The sequence below is a fragment of the Carassius carassius genome, chromosome 40 (assembly GCF_963082965.1).
Source record: "Carassius carassius chromosome 40, fCarCar2.1, whole genome shotgun sequence".
Lineage (NCBI taxonomy): Eukaryota > Metazoa > Chordata > Actinopteri > Cypriniformes > Cyprinidae > Carassius > Carassius carassius.
Window position 1 is genome coordinate 12650405 of NC_081794.1, and position 21294 is coordinate 12671698.

A 21294-nucleotide genomic window follows, 5' to 3' on the forward strand; every position below is an offset into this window, starting at 1 on the left:
CCTTCACATTCATGCATCACTCTTTACAGTAACTCGTTCATTTGGGAATGTAACAATGCCACATTTACATTAAGGCACACTGAAGTGCACTGCAAGACAATATTGTGTTAAATGTCTGTGGTTATACTCTGCTGCCAGTTTTGAACATTTGTTTTTTAATTCTTATAAAGAATGTTATAGGATTATTTTGTATGTACAATGAGTACAAGATGTTCTCCACTGGTGGAAATTTTGCCAAGACAAATACTTATCATATTCCAAATAAAGCTCCAGTTGAGGTAGGCAAAATATTGGTCCTATTACTGTCAGGCATACTTCAATCTGCTTGATCAGACTTTAAGTCTATAACACCAGTGGAATAGCTGTGTAGTTTGATCCATCTATGCTTTTATACAGGGTGATCTCCGGGAACATACACTGTATTTTAAAGTAATTTGCAGGGCATAAATATAGAACGCATTTATCTAAAAATGTGTAGTAGATATGAGTCTAAACAAGATTTATTATTATTTTTTTAAATATTACTACAATGTAGGACTGTAGTATATAATGCATATTTCTATAAACCTATTTCTATCGGTTCTAATAAAATAGATTATATAGAGCTTTACTACATGTCTGCATACAGTCCAGTTTCTTGTGTTCACTGGTCTTTCTGTAGAGAACTGTAGTACTCGGCTAGGACTTTCCACGCTTTTGGGGCCATGAAACCATCAGGGGGGTTCTCCCCGCTGCGGGCAAGGCTCCGCATTTTGGTCCCCGAGAGGAACTCAAATTCACCATGTCTGAAAAACAAAAAAGCAGTTGACTTGAGCTTCAGAATTTTAACAACAGTCCCTGGTGAAGCAGCTTTGAGCTATGAACAATTCTTGTAAAAATTTGTCAAATATTATATATACAAATTGATATAGTGTAGTGATTTTAATTCTTATTCTGCATGAAAAATGATGCATAAAAAAAAGCTTCAAAATAAATAAAACCGTAGACAAAAATAATTGAGGTGTTTTTTTACACTAACTGACATTAATTATAACCGGTCTTTGTGACAATTTTATTTTAAATTACATTTATATTCAATTTTAAATAAATGCACTTCTTTTTAGCTTTTTATTCATCAAAGTATCCTGTGAAAGGTGTATCAAAGGTTCAAAAAAAATTAAGCAGTGTAACAGTTTCCAGCACTGATAATTAATCAGCATATTAGAATGATTTCTGAAGGATCATGTGACACAACACTAGAGTAATGATGATGAAAATTCAGCTTCGCATCACAGGAATAAATTAGATTTTAATGTATATTAAAATAAAAAACTTTATTTTACATAATAATATTTCACAATATTATTTTGTCCTGTATTTTTGATCAAATCAATGCAGCCTTGAGGAGTATAAGAAACTCCTATAAAAAATGTTTTTTTATTTTTTATTAAAAATCGTTCTGATCCCAAACGTTTGACCAGAAGTCTATATATACAGTCAAACCAAAGTTTATTCAGACATCTTCAACATTTTTCACATTATCACAGTTTATATGCTATAGTTTAGAAAATGCTTATAAAATATGACAAGAACTAAAACTGTGAGTTAAACTGTGTCAGAACTAATTTTATCTAGTTAATGTCAGATATATTTGATAGAAAGGTATGTAATGGATTACAATCAACCAAAAATTATTCAGCTGTTAAATTTAGAAATAATTAAATTAATACCAAAAAACAAAAAAATAAATAAAAAGGATTTGCAAAACAGAAAAGTTCAAGTTCTTTAAAGTATGTTAATTTATGCACTCAATATTTGGTCAGGACTCCTTTAGCAGTACTAGCCCCGACCAAGTACTGAGTGCATAAATGAACATACTTTAAAAAACATTTAAGTGCAGTCCTGAGGGCTGGAATGAAACATTACATACCTTTCCTTGTCATAGAAGTCCATGGCCTTCTTAACTTTGTTGTATGCAGCAACTCTGAAGGGAATAATCTCTAGAGAGGTCAGGCCTGGTGCCATGGTCAGGACTTTTCCACCGTGTGTGGGCTCATACAGGTCCTTCTTTGTCTCTGGATGGGGCATACCTGCTGGATCTCGTCCTACAATGTAAAAGTTGGCCCCTGCGATCATCCTGGCCCGACAATGCCACTGTACCTATAAGGACATACCAATTTTTTGTGCAATTCAGAACTGGTTCAATTCTGTCAACTTTTTATACTAAAAAAGGTCTAAAATGGCTACAGAAACTGTTTTATGTTTATTAATCTGCCTCTTTTTTTTGAGTAACAAAAGTCTGACCTCTGTAGGCCCAGCATACATCATGGGTGAGGGGAAAATGGCCACAATGGTGTTTTCTGGATCCAATACTCCCTCGTCCAGAACAGCAGCATGCTGTTTCATGCGCCAGTCCAGCGGTACATCATCCTCTTTGGTCCAGCCACCCAGAGGGTGCAGCAGCAGCACTGGCTTTTTGTAGCCTCGATCCAACAGACGACGCTTAGTGTCCTGCATCAGGAGAGCATGGCCGTTGTGCACAGGATTACGCAACTGGAATGCAAAAATGGCATCTGCAAGGGAAATACACAATTGCAGAGGTTTTTGTCACACTAGCAGGTACTTACAGAAATGAACTTGTATATAAAAAAAATTTGGTTTAGGGTTAGTGTTAAATTTGCAACAGCAACATAATAGTGTGTTCCATCATAATAAGAGTATTCTAATAAGTCATTGTCATTTTTTTATGTGAAACTATTACATGTTTCACTTTTACCTGCTCTCATGTCTTTACATTTCTGTCTAAGCTCCCGTGGAGTGAGACGATACTGGTCAAGACCATCATTCCACCTAATTCTCTCAAACACCTCAAGGTCTCCACCTGCCAGCCAATCACCACTCTCCATTACCATCTGTACGAAGCATAAAAGGCAGCATTTAATTGGCTGATTGTATTAGCAAATATAATATACAACTGTTATAAAAGCAATGACACAGAGATGTGTCTTCTCACCTTGATGTATGGATGTTGGGGGCATGTTGTCCCCCACTGCCTGGCACATCTCTCTTCTTTACGATGCTCATAAAACTCAGGGTTGTGCATGATTGCCACCTTTTGACCTTTGAACTCCAGGGCAAAAGCTGTACAACCATCCAGCCTCTCTTTGTCATCCTTGGATACAGGCAGCACAATGGGAACAGACATGTTGATGACTCCACCTAAACATACATTATTAACAATAATTAAATAAAAAAAAAGATATTATTAATATTAATAATATTATTTCATGCAAAGTGATTTTAAGATTATTATCGATTATAATATAAGTGATTATTACGGTTATAACTAATTAATATTTAACATTACATCAACTCGTTCAAAAGTTTAGAATTGGTCATATTTTTAAATGTTTTTGAACACAGTATCTTATGCTCATTAAGTCTGCATTTATTTGATTAAAAATACAGTAATGTTGTGAAATAGTATAATTTAAAATAATTTAAATATATCATAAAATTATATATATATATATATATATATATATATATATATATATATATATATATATATATATATATACATACATATATATATATCCATCCATATTATTTTATGATATATTTAAATTATTTTAAATTATACTATTTCACAACATTACTGTATTTTTAATCAAATAAATGGATCATGTGAAGCAGAAGACTGGAGTAATGGCTGCTGAAAATTAAAAGCTTTACCATCCGGTTTTTATATATATATATATATATATATATATGGGAAAGTAATAGTGGTAAAGCAGATAAAGCCGGATGGTAAAGCTTTTAATCTTCAGCAGCCATTACTCCAGTCTTCTGCATCACATGATCCTTGGTGCACAAGAAATATTTCTTATTATTATTATTATTATCAAAGATGAAAACAGTTGTGCTGCTTAATATTTTCATGATCAGGATTCTTTGATGAATAGAAAGCTCAAAAGAACAGTGTTTATTTTGAATACAAATATTTTGTAACACTATAAATGTCAATGTAATGCATCCTTAAATAAAAGTAGTAATTTCTTTTGAAAAAAACTTTTGAATGATAGTCTATGTTATTTCTGAAGCTTAGAGTATACATTATTTACCCAAAAATGGAAAAGCTAGAAAACAAATCTGAAAATGTAATATTTGATAGTACAAACCAATTTTTTGTAAAAAAAAAAAAAAAAACCTCTGAAATTACATGGAAACACTATATAAAAAAATAAAACCTTTTTGAGGGTAATGTTTCTGTTAGTGGGCCAACGGTTTAGAAATGTCTTTACCATCAAGCAAAGTTCCAAAGTGCAAGACTTGCAGGAATTCCCTCTCCCTCATGAATCCTTTCAGTGGAGTCGCCCAGCCCTCGGATAGAACCTGAACCCACTGCAAATCCAGCTACAGAACCAGAGGGAAACAAACAAACCGAACTTCAGTTTTATTTCATGACAAGACCAACAGTTTGCCACAAAATAACAACAGGAGCACATGGCCGTTGTACACAGGATAATGCAACTGCAATGCAAAAATGGCATCTGTGGGGAAAAAGACACAATTGCAGAGGGTTTTGTGACACTAGCAAGTACTTATGGGCATGAAAAAAAGTTTAGGTTGTTTAGGTGTAGTGTTAAATTTGCTACAGCATCATTATATAGTCTCTTCCATCATAGGTTAGCCATAAAATAACAACTATGACTTAAAACGGTTTATTTTTTTCTAAAGTAGTTCTTTTAGTGGCTGTTGCAGAAGTGAATTATGCAGTAGATTTCCATTTCCAAAGACCAGGTTACAGTGAAAAGCTTTCTGTTAACTGAACTGTGATGAAATGCCTGTGGTGTAACATGCAGGGTGGTTGATTAACACAGCAAGGCATGTTTGGTTTTCGTGAAGGGTTGCATTACCTCTGTGATGGTTAAAGCAGGGAGTATATTGGCGTCACTCAGCACCAGGTCCAGCTTGTTTACAGGAACAAAGAGCTGATTCACTTCTTCTGTCACACCAGTGGGCACAATATCCTGTGATAACGAATCATCTGGTCAGTGATGTTTCAACATCTTCCAACTGAAAACTGACAGTCTGTAAACTGGCACAAACCAAGAGACAACTGGCAAAAAAACAAGGATCCATTTGATGGCCAAAAATGAAAGAATGACCTACCTGTTCCTTCAAGAGATCCACTAGCTGCTGAATGCAGTCATTGACAGTGAGCTTTTCAGTCTTCAACACAAGCTCAGGGGCTTCAGGTTTCTCATAGCCAGAGTCTATTCCCGTAAATCCTACACGGTCAAATTAATAAATAAATAAATAAAAGTTTTCTAGATACATTTAGGGAAATGACATTATTTGGCAAATAAATACTCTGCATTCTTAAAGGGTTAGTTCACCCAAAAATGAAAATTCTGTTATTAATTACTCAACCTCATGTGGTTCCAAACCCGCAAGACTTTCGTTCATCTTCAGAACACAAATGAAGATATGTTTGATGAAATGCGAGAGCTTTCTGACCCTGCACAGACAGCAACACAACTGACACATTCAAGGCCCAAAAAGGCAAAAGGATGTCATTAAAATAATCCTTGTAACATCAGTGGTTCAACCGTAATGTTATAAAGCTACAAGAATACTTTTTGTGCATGAAAAAAACAGAAATAACAACTTGATTCAACAAAGTCTTCAACAATTTCATTGTTTTTTTGTTTTTGTTTTCTTTGCACATAAATTCTTATAGCTTCATAGCATTACGATTGAACCACTGATCAAACACTGACTATTTTAACAATGTTATTACTATCATTCTGGGCCTTCAATGTGTCAGTTGTGTTGCCGTCTATGCAGGGTCAGAAAGTTCTTGGATTTCATCACAAAAATATTAATTTGTATTTTGAAGAAGAACAAAGGTTTTACGGTTTTGGAATATCATGAGGGCGAGTAATTAATGACAGAATTTTCATTTTTTGGTGAACTATCTCTTCAAGTCCAAAATAAATCAAGTGTGTTTTTCTAATGTTAACCATTTTCTTCTATCCAAGATAAACATGATGTAGTTTGGCCAGATGTGCCATTTATATGGGACACGTCCTGGCCAGGATTTTTATATTGCCTAAAACATCCAAAGTACTTTGACCAATAACATGCAGCTATTTTACATAATCGGCCAATCATGGCGCACCGCGCATGAGAAGGTGAGAACGATCAAAGCGATGCAAATATGCACACGTTTGTTTGTTCGTTTCAAATTGAAGTTGCACACCAAACATTGTATGATACCAAAGTACCGCTAGAGCGATTTGAAAGCATAAGGTGTCATCTGGTCTGCTCTCTCGTGAAATAATTTCATACAACAATGGATCTAGTGCAAACAGCCAAAACCTGGATATTTTAGGAAATATAGAAATCCTGGCAAGGGTGCTTCCCGTAAAAATCGCATGTACGGTTACCCTAACATGATGGGAGATCTATAAGCAATGCATTTATGGATTTATTTTCCCAAAAAACACCTTTAATCTCTCCAGCACGGGCCTTTTTATAAAGCCCTTTGACATCTCTGCTCTCGCACACCTCCAGTGGGGCATTTACAAACACCTCAAAGAATGGAAGACCCGCGCTCTCATGGATCTTCCTGGCGTCATTTCGATCCTGTTGTAAGAACATTTAAAGTCATCCTCTTAATCCATCCCGAGTTAGGAATTGTGGGAAAACATCATGTAATATAGGAACCTCTGATGTCATTAAATATCACCACACCTTTGTAAATGGAGAAATGAAACTAGTTATGCAAACCAGTCCGGCATCAGCAAACAATTTGGCCACCTCAGCAATACGTCGGATATTCTCTTCCCTGTCTGTGGACGTGAAGCCCAAATTCTTATTTAGGCCATGTCGAATATTGTCACCATCAAGTGAGTAGCAAGGAATGGCATGAGAAACTAGATATTCCTCTAGAGCAAATCCAATTGTAGTCTTTCCAGCACCAGACAGTCCTGTAGAAAAAAGAAACACTGAAGTTAACTGTATGGGAAAAAGATGTGATATTTTATGTAAATGTTGACTCATAAGCCAAACATCTCCTTCTCTATTCCACAGAAGAAAGGAAATCATTCATTTCTGAACATGAGGGGGAATAATTGATGACGAAATTTTCATTAAGGAGTGAATCAGGAAAAAGGAGAAATTCCCACCTGTCAGCCAGACAGTACATCCACGAAATCCACCTCTGGTCCCAACCACCTGGCCACGCTTGCTTCGGCTCACATGGTGAGCCTGGTACACAACATTGGTTGCTCTCTGCAGATCCTATGTACAAAACAAAAAATAGATATACATTATATGAAAAGTAAGCATGAGAACAATTTGCAAGCTGTGCAGTCAGAGCCTAAAGCATAATTTCTTCCATCCTTACTGATATTGACAGTGTATTTCTATATGGACCATTTACAAAAGTTTACAATTTAAAAATAGTGTTTGAAGGGATACTCCAACCAAAAATGCTCATTTTGTCATCCTTTACTCACCCTCACATCATTACAAATCTAAAAGAAGATAATTGTCCATACAATGTAAGTCAACAATCACCAAAACTTGGTTTTAAAATATTTTTATGTTCCACAGAAGTAAGAATGTCATGCAGGTTTGGAACAACATGAAGGGAAGTTACTGACAGAATGTTCATTTTTGGGTCAACGGTCCCTTTAATTTTAACTTCATGAAAAGTAATATTACCATCCAAGAGCCACATACGACTGAAGAGTAGAATTACATCTTACAAATAATACACATCTTTATCTTCTGAACAGTTTGTGGATTATATTCTTGTGTATCTGACTCGGTCATCAGGACTGAGGAGGGAGTGGCTTCGGAAAGAAAGCTGAAGAAACAAACAAGGCCATTCATGCAGGCCCATGGAGAGGTGACCAGCTGGAGCAGAGCCATCTCTCTCTCTCTCTCTCTCTCTCTCTCTCTCTCTCTCTCTCTCTCTCTCTCTCTCTGCACCAAGGCTCTTTGGATACACACACATGAAATACCAGCTTGAAGTAACCCTGGGCTTTGTTAATTCCCACTGGTAGCCTACACAGTGTCTCATTGACTGAGGATATGCAAGATCTGGCTTCATAGGGAACTGAGTTACTAATAACATTAATCTTACATGGGATTTACATAGTTTTATATGGTTATATTGCAGATCACAAGAAAGTGCTTTATGAAGCAATGTGGCATGTATGCTATAATTCTGCCATTTAAAAAGAGACAGTTATTCTATTATAAGAAGATAGGTGAGTTTAATTTAAACTGAACAAAACCTCTAAACACATAATCAAATAAAGTTAAGTCACATGCCAAATCTAGACAAGGTGATGAAACGGATAAACCTTAATGATTACTTTGCGTAAATGTAACGCATTTTAAAGCAAAGTTTATTATTATTATTATAAATGCATGCTCTAAAAACAGTTAAAGCCATTTGTACCAATAAAAAAAGACCTCTGCTGTTTTAAAGTCTGTTGACATTTCGTAGTTCTCATCAATGTAACTTTCAAAAGTTCAGCGAGAAAGAAACAAAAGCAAGAAAAAAGCCGGGCATTTGCAAACGTACCGTTCTTTGCTTTTTCATCCCAGACATGATGCAACAAATTAAACACCCGCCGAGGCTTTCTAACGACGTGACACTTCAGAGACTAACACTGAGAATAAGTCAAGTAAAGTTAGTGCAAGTCAGGATATATTGGACACGTAGCACTCAGTGCTCTTCCTGAAATCCCCCCGTCATCAGACCAGCGTGCGCTGCTCACGTCACAATCACGACTGCACACTGACCGATTCTGATTCTCACTAACTACTTTCAACACATCTCTTACGGCAAGCAGCGTGACACAAAACGGAAGTACTAAGATACAGATAAAAAGAAAAAAATATTTAATTATCATAAATGCTATCTCTTTTGTTCTTTTTTATTCCATAACACGAGCTGACAACCCGTTTCTGTAAACCAAAGACCCCCCACCCAGAATCCCAGCAATTAAAAAGACAAAAAATAAAAACATTAACTTTAATATCATTACCAGCCCCCTGGAAATACTAAATAGAGCCTCATGATTCTCCAGAAAGAAAGAAAAATCCATATTTTGCATATTTGTGTTTCCAAATGTCATCAGCGGCATACAAATTTAAGCGAAAATTCCGATATCAACATCAATTTTATAATGTCTCAGTACTTGATTTGTATCTCTTTTGCTTTAATGACAGCAGTACTGGAATAGAAACAACTCTACAAATTTGTGTAAAAACTGCTTATCAAACTTTTTTTGTTTTCAGTTCCATGTTTTGAGTCCCAAGGCCCAGTTTAAATATATTTAAATTGGATTAAAGGATCAGGGTTTGGAAATCCCATGTTTCACTATTGAGGATCAGGTCATCCATTTTACCATCCATCAGATCCATAAAAATGTTTTTCCAGATTATTAAATGCAGATTACCAGTTTTCTAAATGGAAGTCAATATCACAATGAAGGATACTAGCTATAAAAGATGAACTCGTTTGAATAGTCAATGTTGGGTTACTTTATGTTTTGATTTGAAGAGACAGAAAATTGCACACTTAATAAATACAAACATCTGCATCTATTTTTTTTTTTTTAAACAGTCAAGCCTCTCATCTGATCCACAACAAATAAATAAAAGGCTACACAAAAATATGTGCAATAAAATGTTTGGTTCATCTCTTATTATATCGTTGTAATTAATATAAAGTGATAATGACATTTGAAATTAAATATATTATTTTTGTTTGATATTATCAGCTGTTTGAGTGATAATGTGGACTAATATATATAAATATATATATATAGCTTTATAGATAGCCTACTCTTATTTCATCTGCTTTATCACCGTAACAGTTAAACAAAGCAAGTGCAAAATATAAATGTTTAAATAAACATTTTATTTAATTTGGTTCCTTTTTTTGGATCAAAGGGATCTCAATCATGCTATATATATATATATATATATATATATATATATATATATATATATATATATACACACACACACACACACACCAAGATTTCAGATTTCTTTTCTTCTTACTATTTACAACCCATTTTCAAGATTGGATCTGATCCCATGTGGTCTTTGACTTTTGTAAAAACCCACCAAGTGAACTACCCACTAGAAATTGCATAGTTATTATTATAATAAAATATATAAAACTTCAAGTTTTCTGTTAAACTGCTTTCATTACAAGATTACAAATGATTTGGCACTGTATAACAATAATTCTCTTTGGCAAATAAAACAACAACAAACATAAATCATTCTTAAAGCATACAAACCCCCTCCCCTCTCGGAATTTGGTAACCATTGAAATAAATAAAGCAACATATTAAACCTTCAACCACAACATGAAGAAAAATATAGAATCAAAAGATGCAGTCATTGCAAGTGCACAGTAATTCAACCTTGTAATAACCTATTTAATAAACCTAACTCAAAGTTCAGTGTTCCTGAGGTTTGACTGAGGCACATTACATTCCTTATTAAACTCACAACCACTGAGGAGCTTTGAGTAATGCTTTCTGACCGTTTCATACAGTGGAGCTGAATGGTTCATGTTGGGAAAAGTCATTAACTTCTCATTGAGAAACAACTGTATTCGGAGTCCATCACTGCATTCGTACAGGACAAAGACTAAATTTGCAGCATAAGGTATAATCTGACTGGTGCGGAATGCGCGGCTGTGCTGCAATGAAAAATTATCTGCAGTTAAAGGTTTTTTATCCTTATAGAAGGACATCAGAGATAGCAGAGGCAGCAGGGTTTCACCATGTCCAACCTGGATGGTGGCAGTCTTTTTTACTTCTCCAAATCTGTTAGATTACAGAAGACACAAATGAACACAAACATCAATATGTTCTATGGAGTGTTTAAAGTGGACAAAAACACCACAAATGTGATGGGAACCAGTCCACATCTCAATCTCCTAACCTGTAGTAATTAGCAGCCTTATCAAGACGCTTGAAAATATCATGAAAGAGAGGGCAGCTGGATTTACGGTTGATGTCATCCCCATATCCCCTCTTCCAGTACTGTTTCAGGTCATTTTTGTACTCCAGGACCTAACAAGAGGGCAAAAACATGTAAGAGAGAGAACATAAGATAAGAGAACATACATTTGGTTTCCAGGTTTAATGCAGCTGTGAAACACAGGAGAACTCTATTCTCAAAAAATTATTTTATGAGCTCAAATCTAATCTTAAATTCAGATTATTCCCTAAACTGCAGTTTTTTGTGTAGTTGTCATCACTCCTTCTGCTCTCCCAGCTGGAAGATCTTGACTTCGCTGATGATCTTGCTCTCCTATCAACCAACCAGTACAACATGCAGTCTAAAACTGATAGGCTGAACAACTTTGCCAGACAAGTTGGGCTCAGTATTAACACCTCCAAAACACAAGTGATGTGTGTCAACTCCATTCCCACATCACACATCCTTGTTAATGAGGAACCACTTGAGTTTGTGGAAAATTTCACCTATCTGGGCAGTCTCATCAGTAAGGACAGTGGGGCATCTAAAGATATTAAAGCAAGGCTGGGAAAGGCTCAGGGTGCCTTCTCCCAACTCCGTTCTATATGGAGATCAAAACAATACAGCCTTAAAACGAAGATGATCCTATATAACTGTAATGTAAAATCTGTTCTGCTGTACGGTTCAGAGAGCTGGCCAGTTATCAAAAAAGACATGAGGAGAATGTAAGTGTTCCATAATGGATGCCTCCGACGAATATGCCAGATATTTTGGCCTGATAAGATCTCCAACAATGAATTGTACAAGAAAACGGGAAGCAGGAGTATCACCAAGGAGATTACACGAAGACGCTTGAGATGGCTAGGACACCTGTTAAGGATGGAGCAGGACAGCATCACAAAAGTCGCCATAAGATGGACACCACCTGGTAAAAGAAAACCAGGGAGACCCAAAACCACCTGGCGCAGAACTGTGACACAAGAGCTGGAACAGATGAACCTGTCATGGGGAGAGGCCTAACATGCTGCCAGGGACCGAATACAATGGAGAGTGCTCATTGAAGCCTTATGTCCCATAGGGGATGAAGAGAAATCCTAATACCATTCATTAGATCCACTGAAAATAGAAGCGTTTAATTTCCAACCAGACATACGTACTTGAGCATCAGACTCATCCAGCAGACCACACCAGGGAGAGTTCTCTGATTTGATGGCAAACTCATAGGAACACAAAAAGAAAGCAGCCTCTGCCATATCTAGCAACAAATTGTAAATCAAGATTGGTTATTTTTTTAATTGACACATTTACATTTAACAACTACAGCTGAAAAGTCAGATAAATTGTCCCCTAATGAAAAAACCCAAATTACCTGGGGTGAACTGACTGTATGGAATCTGAAGGCGACTGGATATTTTCCTCCGTACTGCATCCATTTCTGCTGAAGATTTAAAGCGTTCTACCTCTTTCAAAGCAGTTTTGTTTTTCTCAACGCTTTCAACAAATCTCTCACAATGGTCAAAGAATCTCATTAATGAATCATCCACATAGTGTTTGTAATCCATATCTGTAAAATAAAAAGTGTGGTTACTTGAACAACAGTTACCGAGGGCCATTACTTCAACTAAAATGTTTACTGGATTACAGGTAATCCCCACCAGTTGAAAAGTTATTTAAACAGTCTACAAAGATAGTAAAAGGCACTTTATGGCAGATTTAAAGGAAATTTCTCATTGTGTTTCAGTGTCTTTATACGTTAGCCCTAAAAGTGCTGTAGTCAACTTAGAAATCAGCAGTCTGCCTTTGTTTACTATCAAGGTGGGGCTCAAAAATATTTGACTGTACTGAATCATATAATTAAGTCTACAACTTTAAATCTAAAATTTAACATCTTCTAAAGTCATACAGGTCACGAATGAAATAAGGGTGAGAAATAATTATTTTCTGGGTGAACCACCTCTTAAGTTAAAATGTTTAAGAGACAAACAAAACATCTATTAAGGAACACTAAGCCTACCCTGAACATTCCAGAGTCGGTGAAGACCCTCTTGAAAAGCTTTGACACTATCAACACAGCGATGCTTGGAGCTGGTGATGAACTCAATGCGGTTGGCACGGAGATGATCCTCAGAAATCAAAGTGGGGAACGACTGTGCCAGTCTCATAGCCAAATGTCTGTGGTCATCGCGCCCCTTCTCCACCAGTCTGCCGTCCATGTCTTCAGTGTACCACATCTTCCAAGTCTTAATATCATTTAGCCAAGAGGCTGAACCCGATGCGTGAGACGAGACCAGATCAAACAATCGTGCGACCTTTTTCACATTTTTGGTGGTTGGATAGCGCGTTCCGTGGCGTATAACCGACACCATGTGAATTGCACGGCAATCTGAAGACGGGGGAGCTACCAGTGATTTGTTCACAAACAAAATGTCATCTAATAGATGTGGGTTCACTTCCTCGTACCTGCCTTTTGTTCCAAAGTGATGCGCTATCGCCGGTACCGTTGGCCTGGCAAGCTTAGAGAATGAAAAACCAACCATAACGCTCAAAAAAGTTATTAAAAAGTTCGCGAGGAAGTAAGTTGTTTTCATTTTTCGATGTGCGATACCTGTTTCACCTAAAATACCAAATACCCGTAGCTTGGTCACCTGTATACGTTCATTCAATCAGGGTTGCCAGGTCTGCGTAACAAAACCAGACCAATTGCTACACAAAAAAGGGCCAGCCACGGCCAAAACTAGAGCAATGGAGTTCCGGGGGGAAAGCAAAGACTTGGCAACACTACATTCAATGTCTAAAACATGTGAAGCCAGCCTCAAAATCGAGATACAACACCTTCCGGGTTAAAAAAACAATAATCTCTCAATGATTGATTACAAAAACATTACTGCTGTACATAGTTTACACATATCTGTAAGATAATACATTTTACGTTTGATGTATTTAAAAAGTGAATTATGTTCATGGCCAACATCTTACTTATTCGTTAAATTATAAGTTAAAAAGAAATAAACTCAGAGTCCCCAGATGATGCTAACCCTGAATCAACAAACATTACAAGTGTGATTGCATCTTATAATAATTGCTGTTAATAGTGTTCATCGTCTGGCTGACTACGTCTTGTATTAATTTGTCTGAAAAATCCTGTCATATGGACACAAACTGACAGTCACCACTTATAAGCTATACTACTAAATATTGTAGAAACGTAATTTTCTGTAAAGTTGCTTTGTAATGATCTGTATCGTAAAAAGCGCTATACAAATAAACTTGAATTTATTTTAATTTAATTTAATTGAAATAAAATGTAGCATATGTGCTATGCTATCTGTTGATTTTAACAGAAAAAAAATATTTGTGTTTATGACACAAATTAAGTTCTTTTAACACATTGTATGAGAGTAGATTATAGTAGATAGAAGACTTAATAGCTCAAAATGATTGATGCATTGCGTTATTTATTTATTTAAGTTACTTTTGTAAGTAACTTCTGGGTTAATTGTAAACGTTTTTTGCACAAATAAATTTATATATATTTTTTTTAATGTGTTTAAAAAGATGTGCACACATGGAATGAAGACAGTTTTACTTTGTTTTTTTAAGCTGTTTTAATGTCGGCTACTTCGTTCACTGTTATGAGATCAGAGGAGCCATCACAACATGCCAGTAGGTGTCAGTATAAAGTCCAAGACAACTATACTTAATAAAAAAAAACCTACAAGTGCTCCTTTCAATTTTTTTGGCTGTTTATTTGTATAAATACAAATTAAAAGAAAGAAAGAAAGATCTTAAAATGTTGATTTCTTAGTCATGATAAATCAACTACAATATTATGGTTGTTGATAAAACATTAAAATAAAAGCAAAACCAATGGGTTAATATTTCATAATGCTTTGACACATAAGTGGTGAATCCTAATTCAAACAGTATATTCGGAAGCTTCAGGACTCTAGATCTAGTCTGTGTGGTTGTTTCCCCAAGTATGTTTGTTTTTGTCTTTTAGAGTCCACTTTGCTGGCCGGGTTTGCAGGGAACAGCTAACATTTTCACTCTATTAAAGTTGTATTTCTCTTAATCTTGTCTTCTACGTGATCTCTGTTAGTCCTCTGTCTAATCCAAGTTAGTCTAGTGTATTTGCTCTTCTGAAGCTGACAACTCCTCTGCTCTTGGATTAGCCCACTAATTTATCTGCAGTCTGTCTGTGCCATTTCTCCTTGGTACCTGCTGTACTTTCCTCTCCCTTTGTTTCCAAGTGAGCTACCTTGTTTTTGTTTCCTGTCTTGTAAGATTGATTTTCATTTTTGACATGTTTAAAAAGAAAGTCCTGCTTTGCCATCAGTCTGCTCCTGAATTATGTGTCGCACTTACAGCATTGTAATCATGGAACAAATATATGGAGATGGTTTGAATCTGTTCACTAAAAATGTGTACAGTATGTACCCTGTACAGTAGAAAGGGGAACAGAGTGGCGTGACAGACACAGTGATGAAGCTCATATGTGTTTGATGTACACAAGCCACGGACGGTCAAAACAGTTGACTCCACTGTGTGATCGTCTCTCTCTCTCACACACATTCGCACAAACACACACACGTGACATGCAAAACTTCGCATTTGAACATTCAATTACAAATACTTAATATAATAACAAAACATACTTACAGTAGCTGATTCAGAAGCGCCAGATTGTCGTAGCAACAATCAGAATTACCTCCTCTCCTAGGTTCACAAAAATGGTTTGTCCATTAAATGCGTTGCTGTTCTGTTGTAATCTTACAGATTCTTAAATGCACCTACTTTCAGAAGGCCAAATAAAGTGCTTTTGCTTTCGCCTAGAAACACACAGTATCTACTTGACATGGCTGCTTCAACGATAACTGCGGTAACTGAAACCAGGCCGTCTTTCTTTGCATGAACATATGGGCGGCATTCCGCAAATATTTCCACACAGTGACGTAGAGATGTGGAGACGTGTTTGAATGAGCCGTTTTAGGGGGCGTGGCAGAGTCGTAACTTTGATAAAGAATATCTCTTTGGATTTGAGACTTAAGTCTTTGCAACTTTACAGATCTTCTTCATGCAACAAGAGCTTGTTACACTCCAAAAAGAAAGGAAAAGTGAAATCGCATCATATGACCCCTTTAAGATTTTACAAATCATACAGTGTTTTTGCAACTGTTGCTTTCCACTGTATTGTTGAAAGTATGGTAAATTGTAGGAGGAATCGAGCGAGGGATGGAATAGATAAGTGGTTGCTGCAGCCAGGACACCACACTGACGTTCATGACAAGATCTTCGTCCAAACTGTGGGTTCTTTTTCAGAAAAATTCATAGAAACCTAGAAGCAGTCAAAAGGCGTTTAGCCATTTCCTGCTTAATGGAGTCGAAGTCCCTCCAACACGCTATAGATCATTCTCCACTCAGCACTCGTCTAAGTGTCAGGGTACATTTTTTAGGAGGAGGATACTCAATAGTGTAAGCACACAAGTCAAGTTAAGCTTTATTGTCATTACGCTACATGTGTGGACATACAGTGGAACGAAATGTTGTGCCTCATAGGACAGGACCATGGTGCTACATAAATACAGACATACAGCAATGAAGTAAAACAGTATAAACCTATACACAACTAACCTACTGACAGATTTTGACTATAAGTATACTTACTATATATAAATGTTTACCTATACATAAACTAAAAAATACAAACTATACGAATGCTTCACATAAATACTGTACCTATACACAACTAACCTACTGGCAGATTTTGACTATAAATATACTATATATAATGTTTGCCTATACATAAACTAAAAAAATACAGACTTTATGACTATATGCTTTACATAATACTGTACATGTGCAAAGAGAAACATTGTAAGTCAAGCAGCTGGCTGGGGAACAGTGCAGGATGATTTGTAGTGCATGAGCATGTAAACACACATATTACAAAGTCTTTTTTGGGAATATGTACACAGTAGTGTGTGTGAAAGTGTGAAAGTGTGAAACGCACATAGAGGAGAGGGTGTTACTACAGCTGGTTTGTACAGGCCCACTCACCTGTTTGTAGCACTATTCAAATTGCACACACACACACACACAGACACACAAAAAGAGTTTCAGACAATTTTTCTGTGATGTGGTAATGTTTGGGAGGTGGTGAGATTGTGCATGTTTCAGGTGGTACAAGGTTTGTGTGGGATTTCAGAGGAGGGACTGGTGATTTGAGTTCAGGGCTCTCACAGCCTGGGGGAAAAAGCTGTTGAGCAGTCTGGCAGAGCAGGACCTGATGCTCCGATACTGTCTTCCTGATGGTAAGAGCTGGAAGAGACTGTGGGAGGGATGGGTGGGGTCCTTCACGATACTTTTGACTTTGCTGGAGCATCGTGTAAGGAAAATGTCCAGGATGGAGAGGAGAGGGTAGTCATTTATACAGGACACAGGTGATTACTTTGGTACCGGTATGATTGCTGTGGATTTGAGACATGTGGGGACGACTCCCTGGCTCAGTGAGGTGATGAAGATATCTGTTAGGACATCTGTCAGCTGTGCAGCAGTCTTTCAGTACACGGACAGTTATGTTGTTAGGACCCGCAGCCTTGCGTGGGTTAATCCTAGATAGTGTCTTCCTTACATCGGCTGGAGACAGACAGAGCGCCTGGTTGTTGGGAGGTATGGGAAGTTTTTGTGCAGGTGTGTCATTCTGTATGTCAAACCATGAATAAAAGTGGTTGAGTTAATCCGGGAGGGAAGTGTCATTATAACAGGCCAGTGTCGAAGCCTTGTAGTCAGTGATGGTCTGAATGGCTTGCCACAGGCTCCAGGTGTCTGTGAAGTGATTGTTGATTTTTTGAGCATATGACCGTTTTGCATTTTTGATGCCACAGGACAGAATGGCTCTTGCTGTTTTGAGGGCTGCATTATCTCCTCATCTGAATGCTTCATCTCTGGTCTTTAGCAGCCCACAAACATCTGTTGTCATCCAAGGCTTCTGGTTTTCACGTGTGGTGATGGTTTTGGTGACTGTCATATCATCAGTGCACTTTTTGATATAAGCAATCACTGTTTCAGTGTACTCCTGCAGGTCTGTGTGGTTGTTGTAGGTGGCTGCCTTTTTAAACATGTTCCAGTCTGTGCACTGAAAACAGTCCTGTAGTGTTGAGGTAGCATCATCTGGTCAATTTGTGAGTTTTTGAACTGGTTTGACAAGTTCCAGAAGTGGTCTGTATGCTGGAATTAGCATAACAGAGATGTGATCCAAGTACCCTGTGGGGACGGGGTACAGCCTTGTATGCATTCTTTTCTGTTGTGTAGGCAAAGTCCAGTGTGTTTTTTCCCCTTGTTGCAAAGTTAGAATAACAGCCAATCCATGTAAATCCAAGTGCTATTTGGAAACAGGCTAGTATTTTTTCTTTGACTATGAAGAAAGTTTTTATAGAAAGAAAATGGATTATAGTTGTGGAGGATAAGCATCCCTTCCTTACCAATTGTTGCAAATATGAGACCGTTAGAAAGAGTTTATTGTTTATCATTTATTGACATTTTCAGCATCATTGCAAGTACTTAAGAGTACTAATGTAACATTAGTTACATTACTAACGTGATTTCTAAAATCTGTTCAAATCAGTATTCACTAAATTCACTTTGTCAGTGGAGACAAAATGTCTTATCTTTCGGAGAGAAGGCAGCACAGTCATCATCTGAGAAAGAAAGACAGCTCATTACCATTAAGCGTTACAGAAACTCTTACACCATGTCTACACTGCATGTGTCCGCTGTTGTGCATAACAACTTGAAGCTTTCTGCGGTAAGGCATCAGAGGTTCCAGATTCATTTGTCCTGTGTTCTAAAGTAGGATCTCAGTTAATCAGAAATTTTTACCGCATATGACTGACTTTAATGGGGTCTATGTGCTTTTGAAGAGGCACTTACAACTTGTGTAGGCAAGGTTTTACTTTCATTTTTTGTAAATAATTTTTTACTATTTGTGTATTTCTGTTGATTTACTAACATGATGCTAATCCACAGCTCTTTTAGAAATAAATTGCATTTGACTATAATTGAGACAAAATGTTTTATTTTGATCAAAGTTAAGATTTTACATATTTGTAAATGTTAAATAACAAAAAAAAACATTTTTTATTAAATTTTTTACTTTGCTCTGTTTTTTTTAGCTGTACTCTTTTTTAACTGTAGTATTCGCTGACTTTTGAGGTTGAATTGAGCATTGTCAGCTGCTTCAAGAAGTCCCTGTTTGGCCTGATCCATCTCTTTTCTATGACGTGGTCAATGGCTTCCTCCAACAGTATTTCATGGTGGATCATCAGGTATGCCAGCAAAAATGTTGGCGGAGTGGCTGACACCCTCTAAGCAGTGCAGTAACAACTTATCTGGGGGAAATAAAAAGAAAGACACTTAAAACAAATTCTTCCAACAGTTTGTCACGGTAGGATAAATGATGGATGATAAATTGTGTGTGTGTGTGAGTGTCAGCTTTTACTTTCTGTGTTACTCAGGGCCTTGTGGATGAATTCTGAAGTTGGGAACAAGTCCTTGCTGATGTCAAACCTGTGTTCATCCATTACAAGCACACCGTAGTAAGTGATGTTCATTTCTGTGTAATATTCTGCCCTCGTATCGATCTTTCATCGCAGGTATTCCTTGTATGCCGCAGTGTTCAGGATGTGTGTAATACCCATATCCTTCAGTTTGGCTCGTTCCATTGCTGTCTCTCTGTTCAAAAGCACAACATCCTAGATTAATCTTTCATTAAAAAGAATTTACAATTATAAAACAACTCTAAAACAAAATATAACTGCATGTAGTGTTTGATTCCTGTTCGTACGATAGCAGTGTTTTGCAGACTTACTCATTTCCAATGAAGACATTGGGCCAGACCTCAGTGGCAGGTGTCCAGAGCACTTTACTTTTGCACATGCGACGCTCCAGATGGAAAATGTTTACAAGGAAATGGTTGTGTAACATTAACAACTCAGTTGTCAATTGAGTTTCCTGTGTTTCTGTTTTCTCTTGAGGCTCGGGACCACTTGGAGCTGAGAGACACAACTGTTGTGCATCAGCCAGATCCACCTCAGGTTCCGGTTCAGGACCTGGGACACACAGTGGCTCTGGATCAGGCTGTGCTAAGACCCCGATGGGCTCCACTCTGTTTTTCTGGAAGCATTTTTTCACAGCCTTCCATGTTCTTCGGAAGAATGCACAGATTTTCTTGCTCTTCTTCACTTTACTATCTTCAGGTAGAAGAAGAAAAACAAATAATAAGCTACTAGAAGCACCACTTACCACAGATTAAACATGAATAATAATTAGTCTAACTTGTAAGATTGTGCTATTGTTAGGTTTTTCGACACTGGTGACTTTAAAAGGGTCAACATGCAGTTGTTTGCTCTATGGTACACATTAGATTTGGTGTATTACAGTTTTTCTCGATTGGTTTGGCTCATTTCTTGAAACCGAGATGACATTCTCAAAATAACATGGACAAATCTCCAAACCACCTTGCAATTGTTCACAACAGAATGTCATTTTTCATTGGTTTTATCAAATTGCAAATGCTTTAGTACATGTCTCAAGTGACTCTGTGCTTTTTTTCAAATGATTATGTACAAGTAGCTACAGTTAGCACAATGAGCCCACATTTAGCACATTTTCCAAATAAATAGATCTTGCTGATCTAAACTGATTAGTTGATTTTTCAGTGAAATGGTTACTCTCTCCAAAACATATCAGCATGGTTTCATTGTGTAAGTCATCATATGCACAATTGTCTGTTCAACTGTCAAAATTAGTCAAAGATATAATACCATGAAAGAATTTCTTGGAACATTTGATAAATTTATGACAGTACTTGACAATCAATCAGGTGAAATTAGAACTAACGAAGGAGCAGTTTCCCACATCTCAGATGACCAATCAAACAGTTTGTTTAGTTACCTGACAGGTGTTGTCTATGATTATGACTGCTGCCAAAAGTATATAGACAGAGCTTGGCCCGGGGCCAGTTTCATTTGCAGTGTGAACATGGAAGCACCTCGCCAAGTACAACAGCAACTTCCTGCTCGAGGAGGAAGAAGAGGAAGAGGAGGAGTGAGAATGCGTGGAGGAATAGGGGGAAGAGGCTGAGGAGCACGGAGGCACCATGATGTCCCAGATGAAATCCGGGCCACCCTTATTGACCACGTTATAAACCATCGCCTCACAATGGCAGAGGCAGGTCGCCGAGTGCAGCCTAATGTGCCTTGGTCTACAGTCTCCTCCATCATC

General features: G+C 37.1%; 2 protein-coding genes and 1 pseudogene across 2 annotated transcripts; all 3 read right to left on the bottom strand.

Moving 5' to 3' along the window:
• Window positions 1-4: 4 nt before the first annotated feature.
• papss2b (3'-phosphoadenosine 5'-phosphosulfate synthase 2b) lies at window positions 5-8790 on the bottom strand. The gene is made up of 12 exons (XM_059532011.1): window positions 8588-8790; window positions 7176-7290; window positions 6742-6977; window positions 6495-6633; window positions 5155-5273; window positions 4899-5012; window positions 4284-4395; window positions 2993-3198; window positions 2756-2891; window positions 2284-2552; window positions 1910-2139; window positions 5-785 (listed from the first exon to the last, which is right to left on the bottom strand). Exons 1-12 carry the CDS (start codon window positions 8612-8614, stop codon window positions 644-646), a joined length of 1845 nt encoding a protein of 614 aa, XP_059387994.1. The 5' UTR covers window positions 8615-8790; the 3' UTR covers window positions 5-643.
• A 1243-nt stretch (window positions 8791-10033) lies between these two features.
• minpp1b (multiple inositol-polyphosphate phosphatase 1b) lies at window positions 10034-13758 on the bottom strand. The gene is made up of 5 exons (XM_059532012.1): window positions 13028-13758; window positions 12383-12577; window positions 12171-12268; window positions 10975-11105; window positions 10034-10856 (listed from the first exon to the last, which is right to left on the bottom strand). Exons 1-5 carry the CDS (start codon window positions 13599-13601, stop codon window positions 10478-10480), a joined length of 1377 nt encoding a protein of 458 aa, XP_059387995.1. The 5' UTR covers window positions 13602-13758; the 3' UTR covers window positions 10034-10477.
• Window positions 13759-19148: 5390 nt separating this feature from the next.
• On the bottom strand, window positions 19149-20258 carry LOC132122628 (dual specificity phosphatase 29-like; annotated as a pseudogene).
• Window positions 20259-21294: the final 1036 nt, after the last annotated feature.

What these genes read in the sequence shown, in the direction of transcription:
- papss2b (XM_059532011.1), bottom strand. Translation starts at nt 8,614, where the DNA reads ATGTCTGGGATGAAAAAGCAAAGAACG. An exon ending in CTGCTTTAACCATCACAGAG is followed by an intron (nt 4,396 to 4,898) that starts GTAATGCAACCC and finishes CTGGTTCTGTAG; the next exon opens with CTGGATTTGCAGTGGGTTCA. An exon ending in CTTTGGAACTTTGCTTGATG is followed by an intron (nt 3,199 to 4,283) that starts GTAAAGACATTT and finishes ATGTATGTTTAG; the next exon opens with GTGGAGTCATCAACATGTCT.
- minpp1b (XM_059532012.1), bottom strand. Translation starts at nt 13,601, where the DNA reads ATGAAAACAACTTACTTCCTCGCGAACTTTTTAATAACTTTTTTGAGC. An exon ending in CCGACTCTGGAATGTTCAGG is followed by an intron (nt 12,578 to 13,027) that starts GTAGGCTTAGTG and finishes TTTATTTTACAG; the next exon opens with ATATGGATTACAAACACTAT. An exon ending in TGGATGAGTCTGATGCTCAA is followed by an intron (nt 11,106 to 12,170) that starts GTACGTATGTCT and finishes CCCTCTTGTTAG; the next exon opens with GTCCTGGAGTACAAAAATGA.